Source organism: Mus caroli, unplaced genomic scaffold, assembly GCF_978045245.1.
Source record: "Mus caroli unplaced genomic scaffold, Mus_caroli_1 scaffold_1, whole genome shotgun sequence".
Taxonomy (NCBI): Eukaryota; Metazoa; Chordata; class Mammalia; order Rodentia; family Muridae; genus Mus; species Mus caroli.
In genome coordinates this window covers 187,952,276-187,965,238 of record NW_028227256.1, presented here as the reverse complement: position 1 = coordinate 187,965,238, position 12,963 = coordinate 187,952,276, and the positions used below count along the sequence as shown (strand labels likewise).

Genomic DNA, 12,963 nt, shown 5'->3' with positions numbered 1-12,963 from the left:
AACAGTTAGCCGTCACGGGGGCCTGTAGGCCTTATCTCAGTGTCTGGAAATTTGGACAGTGTATTTTACTGCTGAGATAAATGGAAAGGAGTCCGACTTCAGCAAATCGTAATGGGTTTAAGTTCTATTGAAATCGGCCACCAGAAGATCAGATAACGGGGGTCCTTCAGTTGTCTTTCTAATCGGGTTCCCCGCGAGGCTGAATGGAGACAGAGCAGACGCACAGAGTGAAAATATAATTCTTGGACAGGTTAAGTACATGTTTGAACTCTTGCAAGCAGAAGCGGTTTGCTGATGACTTAATCATTTTCTGGTCAATTATCTGTAAGGGCCCTTGCAACTCCACGGCAATTAGGACGCAAGATGGCCTTTTGGGAGGAACACCAGCCTCCTGCGTCTGTTTCCTTGTGACTTCCATTCTCCACCATAAATTTTCATTCACTTATTATCTTTGCTAGTAGAGAAACAACTCTCCGCAGTAATTACAGCCCCATACACACTTTAGCTGTCATGTGGCTGCAGCCTGGATAGTCTCAGGACCAGGATTTCCTAACTGTTCCTTGTTGATTTTTGATGTACACCCTTTTTCTGGGGGGCCCAGGGAAAGGAATGGTCCCAATGACAAAAGGCAGGGGTGTCTGTCAGCCTGCCTGATAGGAAGCGATGGATTTATTGGTTTTGACTTGGCACATTAGGACACACCTGTCCTTGCCGTGAGGCAAGCAGTCAATAAGGACAGAACCATTTGCCAGCGCCCAGGAAGACATCTTCATTTCAAAGGTCGTTGGGAAGCCTGGGTAAACAGGCTTTCAAAGCCCAATCATGCTATCGCAACTTGGCATTTTAAAAAAAAGTAATAAAGGTCCTATCTCTCTGCCATCTGTGAACTGTGTCTTAGCCACGTCTCCCAAGTGGCACAGCTGTCAAGGGAAGGGGCCACGGGCCTTCCAGTGCTGCGTGCAGAGAGCAGAGGCACAGGTACCAGAGTCTCCCCTGACCACACTGGAAGTAAATCCTGTAGGTGAACTCTAAAATGGATGGATTATGGAGAGATAGATGGGCACAGGATCACCCAGCACCCCAACCCATGCAAAACCCCATCTTGCCATTCCATTGAAAGTCAGGTTTCCCTCATTGAAAGGAATTACCATGCAGTGATAGAAATCTATATTTAAAAAACAAACGCAGAGCACATGAATCCCTAGACTTCACAGAAACACACTGTGTATAGTTTTTGAGGAAAATCTGATTTAGAATGTGGGTTCTCTACCTGAAGCACAGAAGGCGGTGATAATGGTTTTTCTGTCATTGGAATGCTCTCTCATACTCCAGGAGACGTTCATTCCTTTGGCCGCCATTTTGGTGGCTCTTGATACGTACCAGGTGAAGTGGGAGTGGAACTTTGGGATAGCATTGGAAATGTAAATGAAGAAAATACCTAATAAAAGAAAAAAAATTTTTAAAGTGCTTAAGAAAACTCAACAGACAACAGCAGCGGCATGCTCACGTTTTTTTCCCCCAACATTTAAATTTAACAGTTCAACAGATGCATTACCTCCCAGCTCATCAAGTGGTTCAGCAATTTCCGTGAGTTTTACTATATTCAGATGGAGAAGTACGCGCGTCAAGCCATCAATGATGGAGTCACCAGCACAGAAGAGCTGTCCATCACCAGGGATTGTGAGCTATACCGAGCCCTCAACATGCACTACAACAAAGCAAATGACTTTGAGGTAGGAACCAGTCTTCGTTCTTTGGTTGTCTCCCCTTTCCTTTATTTATTTATTTATTTATTTATTTATTTATTTATTTATTTATCTATCTCATGCTCTCTGGAAAAGACTCTGAATCTGTTTTTGTGGTGGTTTCTTACTTAAGCACATCTCAGGAGCTCATCAGGTAGATTAGCAACCAGGAGCTTCCCATCAGAATCATCCTGACTCTGCCACGGCCATTTCCATTCCTCTCCTCCATCTCGGCTTCTACAGAAGGCCCAGATGGACACAGGAAAGGGAACTAAACAGTCTGACGTAAAAGGCAAATATGGGATGATTCCATGTATGTTCCGGGATGCTGGCTGAGCTAATGTGAACAGATCATATGCGGTGGTGACTACAAAGCTGCTTCTTAAGTCTGGAGATGGCTAGCAAAACAGCTCTGTGATTGGCATGAGAATTTACTAAGCATATTTTAAAAGAGATCATTCACAGCTTTTTGGCTCAAAAAAAATTTAGTTGCATTTCCATTTGCCTGTTTAGTGTTTACACACAAATGTGAGGCCTTGAATGGGGGGGATGTCCTTGAGCCATAGAGTGGACATCAAGTTTAGAGGACAACTTGTGGGAGTTGATTCCCTCCTTCTAATCCTATAGATCCCAGGGATCAAACTAGAGCCTTCAGGCATGGTGGTGAGGGCTTTGAGTCAATGAGCCATCTCTCACTAGCCTTTCTTTTGTTATTATTTGTTATTATTTGCGTTTGCTTTTGAGGGGGATGTGTAGCTTGTGTATTCTTCTTATATACGGGTATATTCTAGATGCATGCAAAACAATACAGGCCATTCCCAGGAGGCCATGTCCATACAACAATGAGAGGTGTGTAGCTACGAGTCAGGCATTTCTTTATAGTCTGATGCGGAGCCTCTGCAAAGTTTTCATCCATGTGATAACTGCATGAGAACAGAAGAGCAAAGCTCCCAGTACTTACAAAGGCATCTGCTGAGTCCTACTGGCCTGCACAACAATAGCTGGAGGTGGGGTGGGGTATGGTGAGAGTTCTGTAGAATGAACCCCTGCGAAAGGGTAGACCATATATCTGTGACTTGACAAAGTTGATCCATTCCTTGACTCTTCTTGGCTAGATGGTGTGCCACTTTGAGGGACGAATTTGAGGGGTTTCATGATAGATAGTATTCTTGTTTTCTTCTTATAGATAAGTACCTAGGGATGCCCAGAAATATCCTTACATCGAGGGAAATAGGAACGCTTATGATCCAGCTTTGTCTGTAGATACCTGATGCCTTCGTATTCTTACCCCTTGTTTATTCCTTCTCAGCTTTGCTCCCTGAAGCTTTGGTCAATGCAGATCAGTTATGGGCATATAAAGAATGAAGTGCACACACTTTATAAGGAGGTAGTCGGAGTTATTCCTTGAAAGTTTGAATGGTTATCTTGCAAGCTACCAATTGTATCGTTATTGTCCAAGCCCAGTGTGTTTCTTGCCACACATGTTGTAAATGATGTTTCGCTCTGCTGGATGCATTAAAATAGGGGTTCTGGGAATTAAGATCCACCATCTTTTTTATTTATTTACTATGAGAGAGAGAGAGAGAGAGAGAGAGAGAGAGAGAGAGAGAGAGAGAGAGAGAGAGAGAGAGAGAGAGACAGCAACTTGTGGGAGCCGTTTCTCTGTTTCATCATGTGAATCCCAGAGATGGAACTCAGGTCATCAAGCTTAGCAGCAAGTGCTCTTATCCACAGAGCCATCTTAGCCCCCTCAATCTTAAAGCCGATGTTTTCAAAGTCTTTGTTGTCACAGCACTGATTGATTGTGTGGACAGCCTTAGAATCGTCCTCCAAAGCTGGAGTCATGACAGTGGCTAGGCTTTAAGAACCTGGCTTTTCGTTCCTTCTATTCCAAGCCTCTGCACCGGGAGCTACTACTGCGCACTAGTGAGTTAATCATGTTATAATTATAACAAATACTCACTGAGACGGTACCTCAGCCTTCATAAGAAGACCTCCCAGTGTTCATGAGTCAGTTTCTGATCACATGTCAGAGGGAGCAGGTCCTTCAAATGCACATTGGGATCTCTGGGGCACTTACACCTACTTGCTGGAATTTAATCCCCTATACCCAGCACTGGCATCAAGAGGTACCCAGCAAGCTGCTCCATTTAGCATCATCCAAAGCCTCCTTCATATGATTACCATCTGATAGCTCTTTCTCTGTGAATCATATCCACTTCCAGCCAGGCCACCTCTCCTTTATCTGCACAGTCTATTTTAAGAGTGCTCTACTGCAAGGAGAATGGGGCCTAGGCAGGAATCCTGTCACTTCTCATGTGACTTTGGGCAAGTTATTCAGCTATTCTGAGGCTAATTCCCCCTTGACTTATAAACAAAACCAAAAACTAAAATCAAACCAAACAAACAAACAAGAAACAAAACATAAGCTCTTTCCAGAAATGTGAGAAGCAAGACTCAGTAACACGTACTCTGCCCTGACTCCTATCCACAGAAAGTCATGAATGTGTGTGTAAGTATGCACACACATACACACTCACATACTCATATACACATATACTCACACACATTCACTCGCATACACAGTCACACATACGTACACACACTCACACACTCATAAACACATATACTCACACACAGGAACTAACATACACTCACACACATACACAGTCACATATACATATACATACACACTCATATACACATACTCATACACTCATACACACAGGCACTCACACACACTTACACACATACACAGTCACACACAGGTACTCACACTTGCACTCACACATACACACACTTGCACATACACTCATGCACACACACATGCACAAACAGGCATTCAAACAAGCACACACTCATACACTCACACACACATACATACTTACACACGTGCACACATAAACTCACACACCACTAAATAGTTTTTAACGCAGCTTCTCAGTTTGGCACATTGACTTACAAACCCTCAGATAAGGGATCCCTCCTTTCTGTGTCTTTGAGCATGGAGGTCAGTGCTTAAGTGAGATGCTTAAAAAGCCACCGTACTTATCTTTGTAGCTTTGCCAGTGTGGGCTGTGGCTGCAAGCCAAAAGTAGCCCCGGCACCTCTTGCCGAATGCCTGGGCTGATAGAGCACAGAGCTTCACACTTGCATGGAAATTTCTCTTCATAACATCAACTAAATAACCCAGTATTTCAGTACAAGCTAGTAGAGAGGATGGAAAAATAGAGTCTTGGCTCGTTCGAAAATTTTAAACAGAGGTGAGTGTAGCAGAGAGATGGATGCAAATCTACATGATGCTCAAAGATCCAATCAGTCCAGAGGAGTAGGCTATCCCTCTGTTAGCTGCTCAAACCATGCAGCATCTCAGGGATTGCATTTTAAATTTTCTTCTAAGTCTGGGAAGATGGAGATGGCTCAGTTGGTGAAATGCTTACCAGATGGACATAAGAGCCTGAATTCCAGTCTACAGCACCCATGTAGAAGCTGGGAGGAAAGGGACACAGACAGATCTCGGGAACCCAGTGGCCGTGAATCCCAGGTTCAATGAGAGACCTTGTCTTAAAAATAAGACGGGAAGTGATAGAGCAAGACATCAGATACCAATCTCTCACGACTACATGCATACATGCACGTGTCCCACACAAATACTTCTAGCCAGTTTTATATACCGATACCGATGATAAAATAGCCAATACCTGTTGACTGCTTACTGATGTTCCCTTGCGAGATGCATTGTGGTAACTTCCTTACTGGGAGCAATAGCAGTGACAAGGTACAGACAGATCAATGAGAACCAAGCTTGACTGGTTTTTAAATTATTCCAAGTGGGTGGGACCCACACGACAGACAGGCAGATGGGAGCAGGGGACGCTCTGACTTCCCCCTGTCTGTACTAGGACATTTTCTTCCTTCCTTTCTCTTTCCTACCCTCTAACCTGTTCCTAACAGCACAGCACGGCTGTGGTACCTCTCCCATTGCCTGGCACCCCTCCCCCAGTCCCTGACCCTGATGGTTGTGCAGACCAGAGAGACTGCTGGTGCCTACCCTACAGATGAAGGAGGTTGTCACTGGGTGGGAGGGAGTGGCTTGCAGAGTTCTGCTCTTCTGGCCCTGCACTTCCTGGCCTTTCTGAGTCAGGACCTTCTTAGTGACAGGAAGGCTTACCCTGCCTTTTGTATCATCTTTCACAATTGCCCGGGCGCTTGGCTTAGCGTCCAGACTTAGGGTGTTGAGAGTTTGAGATGGTCCAGGGGATGTGGAAGAAGACACCAAAGGTGGGGGAAAGAATCACTTTTAGTTTGTACTACAGGGAGGGGAGTCGGCTCCACTGCCTGGGGTGGGACCTGCCGTTTCTGGACGTGTTCACCAAGGTGTGCAGAGAGGAAGGCGTGCAATTCCAGCAGCACCTCTCTCACTAATGAGGTTGGCAACAGGAAATCCATCTTTCCAGGTGTGACTCTGTGTGTTTTCATGCTTCCTTCTCGCCTCGCTGTGAAGAACTTCCAAAAGAATTTTTTTTCCGGGCAGGGAAAGGTGGTTTGCCATTGCTTTCTAGCCTTTAAATCACACCCATACTTCTGACTTTAGGGGCCAGTGTAGTCAGGTCTTATGGCTTTTTCACTTCCATCTCAACTGTGGGAGAAGGAAGCTAACGGTTCCTGTCAGTTTCCAAAGCTAGTTTACCAGCGTGTGAAGAGTTCAAGCTCGGCCACTAGCCAACCCGTGTAACTTGGAGGCTAATCTCACTATTTCTGAAGTCCAGAGAGCCGTGGTGTGGCTCCGCTACCTCGGTTGGCCACCTCTTGAATGTAACTCAGAGGGCAAGATGAGGTAGAGGCTGGGGACTTGGGTGAGATGAGTATATGTTAAGAAGAGAATGTGATAACTGTCTCAGTGTGCACCATGAGGTGGTTCCATTGTGGAAAGCCAGCCCCACCCCCCCACCCCCCACCCCCGGCACCTTGTTGCTTAGTCAGCCAACCTGTAGGCAGAGTCCAAGTTCCCAATCAGACTGACTAATCTCTCTTGCCCCTTGCTAAGGGCCCAGGTTGGAGGCTGGAAGGCTTAAAAATAAATAGAACCAGGAACTTGATTCACTCATTCGTGGGCTGGTAAATGGCACTTCCTACGGTAGCAACAGGCGTAGCATGTCACTGGGTCTACCCATCACAGAGCCTGTGGGTGTAACATTTCTCTGATGTCACGTGACAGGCAAGAGAGGTACTTCTATGGAATTCTTCCTGTAGTTTCTCAGTTTTCTACTTGGGCATTGAAAATGAAGGTGTGCCTCCCTCAAAGGCACCCCTTACCCCCCAACCCCACCCTCCACACAGCCCATACTGAAGTTATTGCCCAACCTGCTCCTCTTCCAACCAGCTCTTGCAGATTAAGTTTGGAAGCCTCTCTATAAAGAAGCAGGAAGACAGGTGGATTTTGGAAGCACCCCGCGCTGCTGCAAATAGATCCAAGATGAGGGATAGCTTGGCTAACTGGCACATGACTGAAAACCCTTTACTGCTGTTGCTATCTTTTGGCCTCAAAGCCACCAAACCATTTAAACAAGCTCTATACAGCACACTCTTAGTGGGTGGCAAGGAGGAGGAGAAAGACTTTCCACCCCTTCCCGTGCCAGTCTCACTGGTGACAAGCCAAATGGATCTTTTAAGAGACTGAACAAATGATGCCTAAATACACGTACACACATGGCTGACTGGGATGCTCGTCTCACAGAGTGATCACTCGAAATTGAAGGGGAGAGGAGAGGGCAGACAGGGTGGGCAGCGGGCTGAAAGTGGGCTGAAGGGCACACCCTCACCCAGGGCAAGGCCCCGCTCCAACGCTGGTTCTGAGATTCAAAGTGTTTATCAGTATAATGAAGCAAGGGGCCCACTGATTTATGATCTGTTTGGCAATATTGCATTTTCTAGCTCCCCGTGTCTCTTTTTTGTCACTGTGCTGCATTCAAGCACAGTGAGAACAACTTTAAAACCCCCTTACTCAACAGCTTTATTAGTGATAGCATCCCGTGACCTTTCTCAACATTCTTAAAGAAAAAGATAGCGCGCACTGCCGCTCCACTCTGCTCATTGTCCTTTGTTGGGGTGAACAAAGCATTTTCTACAGTGGCTATAGCACGTAATTATACAGCTTTCAATAGCAGTGTCTTGGCACATATCAAAGTTCAGAGGAGCCCTTAGAAAAAAAAAAAGATGTTTTGTGGCAGCCCAGGGAGGGTCTCATCTTTCCTTCAGAAAATAGTTCAAGGCTCTTCTGTCTAGCTTCCCTACTTAGAGCTTTTTCCCCTCCTGCTTCATAAAGTTTAAAGGGGGTTCAGTGGAGTTCTGTGATCTATTTCCTTTGAAAGATTGTGCCTCGGCGCACAGAGGCCCTTTGACTTCAAGAGTTCGTGGATCCGTGTCTTTAGGTATCATGTGTCTGACCTTATCAGTTACTCCATTTAATGTAGGAGAAAAACTCTCAACTCTTTGTGTTTGTCTGTTTTGCCTCTGTGAAATGATTTGGTGAAAAGACCATCCTTTTTAGCACACCACCGAGAGCCATTTCTGACTGTAACCTACCCTGTGGCTTTTTCTCTCTTTAAAAAAAAATTGTCCTTGTGTTTTGTGTATGGATGAGTTCACAGTGAGAATAGAATTATACAAGGGCGGACACACACACAAAAAATTCTTTTGCTTTTCTCCCGCTCACCCCTCCCCATGATCTGTTAGCTCCCTATCGGCTGCACCCCAATAGGCAAAGCATTTAGCAGGCACAGAGGTTGGCAGTTGGGGTGCTGGGTCAGTGGTGGGCTTTCTCTTGCTCTGGCCTTCCCCTAAGGCCTTCATAATTAATTGTCCTTGGAAGATGACGAAGTCTGAGGACAGTGTGGCGGGGTGGCTATTGTCTGATGTGCGGCTCTTCTGGCCTCGCCTCTTTCTTCATCCCACAAAGGGTTATCAATAGGAGTGAGAGCGCAAGTTCCCTTCCGAGAGCCGCTGGTGGTGGCTGGAGCTTTTGGTGTGATGTGACTATTGTGTCCAGTCCGTCCTGTATTGAATGTCTGGAGAAGTTCTAACGACACATTGAAAACCAGCTTGAGTATGTGGCCTGGATTAAACAGATGCACACAACAAACCCAGGGCTTGCTGAGACTTGCCCCTCCCCTTTCACCTGGATGACAACTTAAAACCCAATTTCCTCATTGTCCCCTCCCAGGTGGTATTTAGCTTTAACAACTTTCTTCCTTGTCAGTCACAGGCAGAATATCTTCTCTCACTTGCTCATTTCTCTTCAGTCCATCCATATGAATTGGCAATAATATTTTCCCAAACAGCCTTACTGGGTGCAGCATCTGAGTTTAACTCTTGAAAGTAGATTATTCTAGTTTTAACGCTCCTGCTGTCTCACCCTCCAAGATTGCCTTAAGCCAATCTCCCGGGCTGTTTGGTAACATGACATAAAACAAATACAATCTGTTCGCCGTCCCCCTCCCACTCCTGGCTGAAATACAAAGTAATGATGGAAGGTGGAGGCAGCTATCTCGAAGAAAGAAGGACTCTCTCCGGTTGATCATTAGCTGTCTTTTCTATTAACTAGGGTGAAGCCAAGAAAAACAAATATAACCGTTCTTCCGAAGAGTTGAACTAGCAAATTAGCAAGTTTTAAAATAACTGCACTGCGGAGTGTGGCAGCTTCAAGGCTGACGGGAGCCATATTGAAAAGAAATCTGTGTTCCCTGACGGTGATTCTGTTAGGGTGGACAGGCCTGCAGGACGACCGTAGTCGACTCTGTCCCTGTGGCTCTTTGCAAACACTTTCAGAACAGACCTTTTAGTATTTAAGGGGAACCTGAATGTGGGCGTTGACACAAGAGATACAGTCAAACCAAAAAGGGGTCATAAAAAATTAAAGTTCTTCTTATGAATATTTCATGAGAAGCCATGAAAAGGGGCACTGGTTAGCAGAGTCCTTTGTGCTTGGAGTTCTTCTTCCGGGCTCGGAAGTATTGTTCTTCCAACCTCTCAGACTTTCACTTTCAAAGTGACAAAAGTCACTTAAAAGCCAGACAGCTGTACTAACACACCCACCTTACTGGGAGCGAGGAGCCACCAGGGCAGGTGACAGGACCTGCTGGAAGATCTTGTTTAAAACAGGGCCTGCCTGCCTTCCATTCCATGCTTGGCCATTGCTTTTACTCTCAGTTTGAGGTTAGTCCTTTGTTGCTGATGATAATTTGTGTCCTGGCCCCTCGCAAGTTCTCCAATAATATTTCTTGCATGATTTTGTTTCCCTTATGCCCTAGGTTGTAACTAGAGTCACACACGATAGAAGATGTAGACACTAGAGATTCAGTCTCCTACTCTCTGGTGCCCCATCTCCCTCTGCCTGTGTATATTCAGACTCTGCCATTTATATCACATCTTCCTGACGTGGTTCAGAGTCCCCTTGCCTGGTTAGTGGTAGCTGGGATCGATCGGGTGAGAACCCAGGCAAAGATGGACATCCACCCACCTGGGAACTTGAGACAGGGACGTGAAGCCCCCCTGTGTCTCAGTCCTCTGGGTCACAGCCATCATGGCCATGGAAAGTCCTCCCTGTGTGTGTCTTCCAGGCCTCCCTCCCCTGTCACCTTGTGTACAGTCTGGTCTGTGACACTGATGGTGATTATGTCATTATTTTGCTCTGGGGGCCCTGGCACATCTGCAGAGCCCCAGCGCATCTTTGTTGCGTTGGCACCCGTCCCATGCCGCAAATGCTTCATTAGTCCTGCTGCCGGCCTCCTTGCCAGACGCGAGCGCCCAGATCCAGGCTTCTTTCTGCTCCATTCTTTTGTGTGGCTGACGAACGAGTGCTCATCTTCCCTGGTCTTCCCTATTTCCCTCGACTTCTGAACTCCAGATGGCCCAGTTTTCTTGCCTGGGCCCACTCCAAAGTCTACAGGAGAAGGAAGCAAAGTGACTCTGCACCCCTGGCTCCCCACAGCCAGAACTAAGGGTTTTCAAACCTGTAATTTGAAAAGATGGGAAGGGATCCCTCTGGTCTGTGGTGGTGGGCAAGGTTAGGATTTGGGTTGGTAAGATATGTCTTATTCCTGGGAAGTCTTTCCCCTCTTAGTCCTTCACAGCCTTTCCCTTGCTTCCCGAACCCCAGCCCCAACCCCAACTGCATACTGTTGAGTGCTACCGGTTCTCTGGAAACTGGCTATGTTGTTAAAGGGTCCCTTTCTCTAAACGGACTTGGACTCTTCACCACCAGCCCCTTACCAGAATCCTTGGCCTGGTCCTTCAGCAACCAGCCCCAGCCCCCAATGATCACCTGTTATTTAAAGTGATTAACACTTGGCTATTTTGGAAAGAAGCTGACCTCCTTCCCCCCTCTCAAAAGTTAGCCCCTCTCTGCTTCGCAGAGCCACAAAGTCTACAAAGGTGTGCTCGCTCCTCCTCCAGGAACCACAGTCCATTTCAGAGCTTAATATCTTGGGCTGTGATGACTACATAATTGGTATGTTTAATTTCCCCTTAAATTTGAATTAATTGATCTGTGTTCTTGTGTGACAAGCAGCTTCCCCATAGAGATTTAACCATTTTTTAGCCCCTGAACAGTACAGTGTGTTATCAGTGTCTCTACGTGGGCAATAGCAGAACAGACGGATTTTCACTTGAAAGTGTAGTTAAAGGAGTCGGCTTATACATTTGTGCTGCTCACGGTCGAACTGTGACTCGGAATCCTAACTCAGAATCTTAGAACAAAGACCTTCATAAAGACTAAGGAAAAAGTCATCTAAAGAATGAGTTGTTGTGTTGGGCTGCTTTCCTGAGACATCCCAATACGTTCTAAAATTGGGCACAAGAATAAGCACGACCCCCGTTGTGAATATTCATGAACAATTCAGATGACAAGGTGCAGAGAGAGGAGAGTGGGGGAATCCCTGAACCACCCAGCCCTGTGTCAGCAGTGGGCAGGGAGCAGCTTGTATCCATCATTGACTGACTGCTTCTCAAATATAAACCTCCCAGGATTGGGTCATTTTGGTTTCACCCAAGGGCTTGTTAAAACCTTTTAAAAACTTAACCTCATTCTCGGCCTATACCACTCCTCCTCAAAATAATAATTCTCTAAATTTATTACCTGCTGTGAAAATAGTCTGCTATTTTGATGTCTTTGAAAATGACCCCCTTGAAGCTGTAGAGGGACCGATTGCTGGGATTTGAGGACAGGGTCATAGCCACTTTCTCTGTTTCCTATCTGATTTCACAGACGTTAGCATTGTTTCCTCTTAGTCTTCATCTCTGCAGACTAAGGAGCAACATTTGTTTTTTAAAGGCCTAATCACATGTAGCCAGTGGGCTACCCCAATCATTTTAGCTGCCCTTCGGAAAATGTTTCTGCCTGGCAGTGTTCTTCCCAGAGATGAATTCGGGGACAGGGCAGAATTCTGGGTGTGTGTGGCCATGGTACACTTTGAGGACTATCCCTTGCACATACACAAAGACACTCTGTTGACGATTTTACAAACGTGTCCCCAGAAGTTGCTGTCATACCTCAGGACATGTTTTTATTTATCTTCTGCTGTTGGGACCCAAACCCAGCCTGGCACTTAAGAGGCTGTGTACTCTATTCCTGAGCTCATCCCCAGCCCCTCAGGAGCTTATAGGATCCTGTGGATCACTGATTAGGCCTTACAAAAGGACTATGAGATTCTTAGCAAGTTCTGCTAAGTGGGGTTTTGTGCAGAGGACATATCCAACTGTAGGAAGAATGGGTAGGTCCACACCACTGTCCTCAGAGTGTTCATAGGTGAAACACTGTAGCATTTGACTTTATGGGAAATAACCTTAGTCTGGGACATGGATCCATAACAGTAACAAGGGTGATGAGAAAGCATGGCCTTCTCTGTGTTTGTTTACAAAAAGCCATTATTGTATACACAGGTATCACCTTGAAGTCTTAGGAAAGTGCTTTGGGGGCATGCCCACCACCGTGGGTGGCCCTGGGCCAGCGTTAGAGTAGAACTTCAGTACATCCATGCTGGAGCCAGTCTGCTCTGTTGCTGGCTGGCTGAGAAGCAGTGGCAAGCGTCTCACCCTCTCTGTGCTCAGGTTTCTGATCTGTGAATGGAGATACAAGGGTAGACACTCAGAGTTGTCACCCACACAGGGTTGTTAGCACAAGGTGAACCCTGTTAGAGGCCCCTTCTTTCATTGGTCTGTG

The 12,963-nt window shown here is 46.1% G+C and overlaps 1 protein-coding gene across 9 annotated transcripts in view; it reads left to right on the top strand.

Annotated features, from left to right (window-relative positions):
• Prox1 (prospero homeobox 1) overlaps positions 1–12,963 on the top strand; it is a 55,148-nt gene that overhangs the window by 23,565 nt on the left and 18,620 nt on the right. For all 9 annotated transcript variants that reach the window (XM_085843755.1, XM_085843767.1, XM_085843763.1 and 6 more), the window contains exon 4: positions 1,539–1,733. In XM_085843755.1, the coding sequence (XP_085699881.1) occupies positions 1,539–1,733 (195 nt within the window). The remainder of the gene's footprint in view (positions 1–1,538; positions 1,734–12,963) is intronic.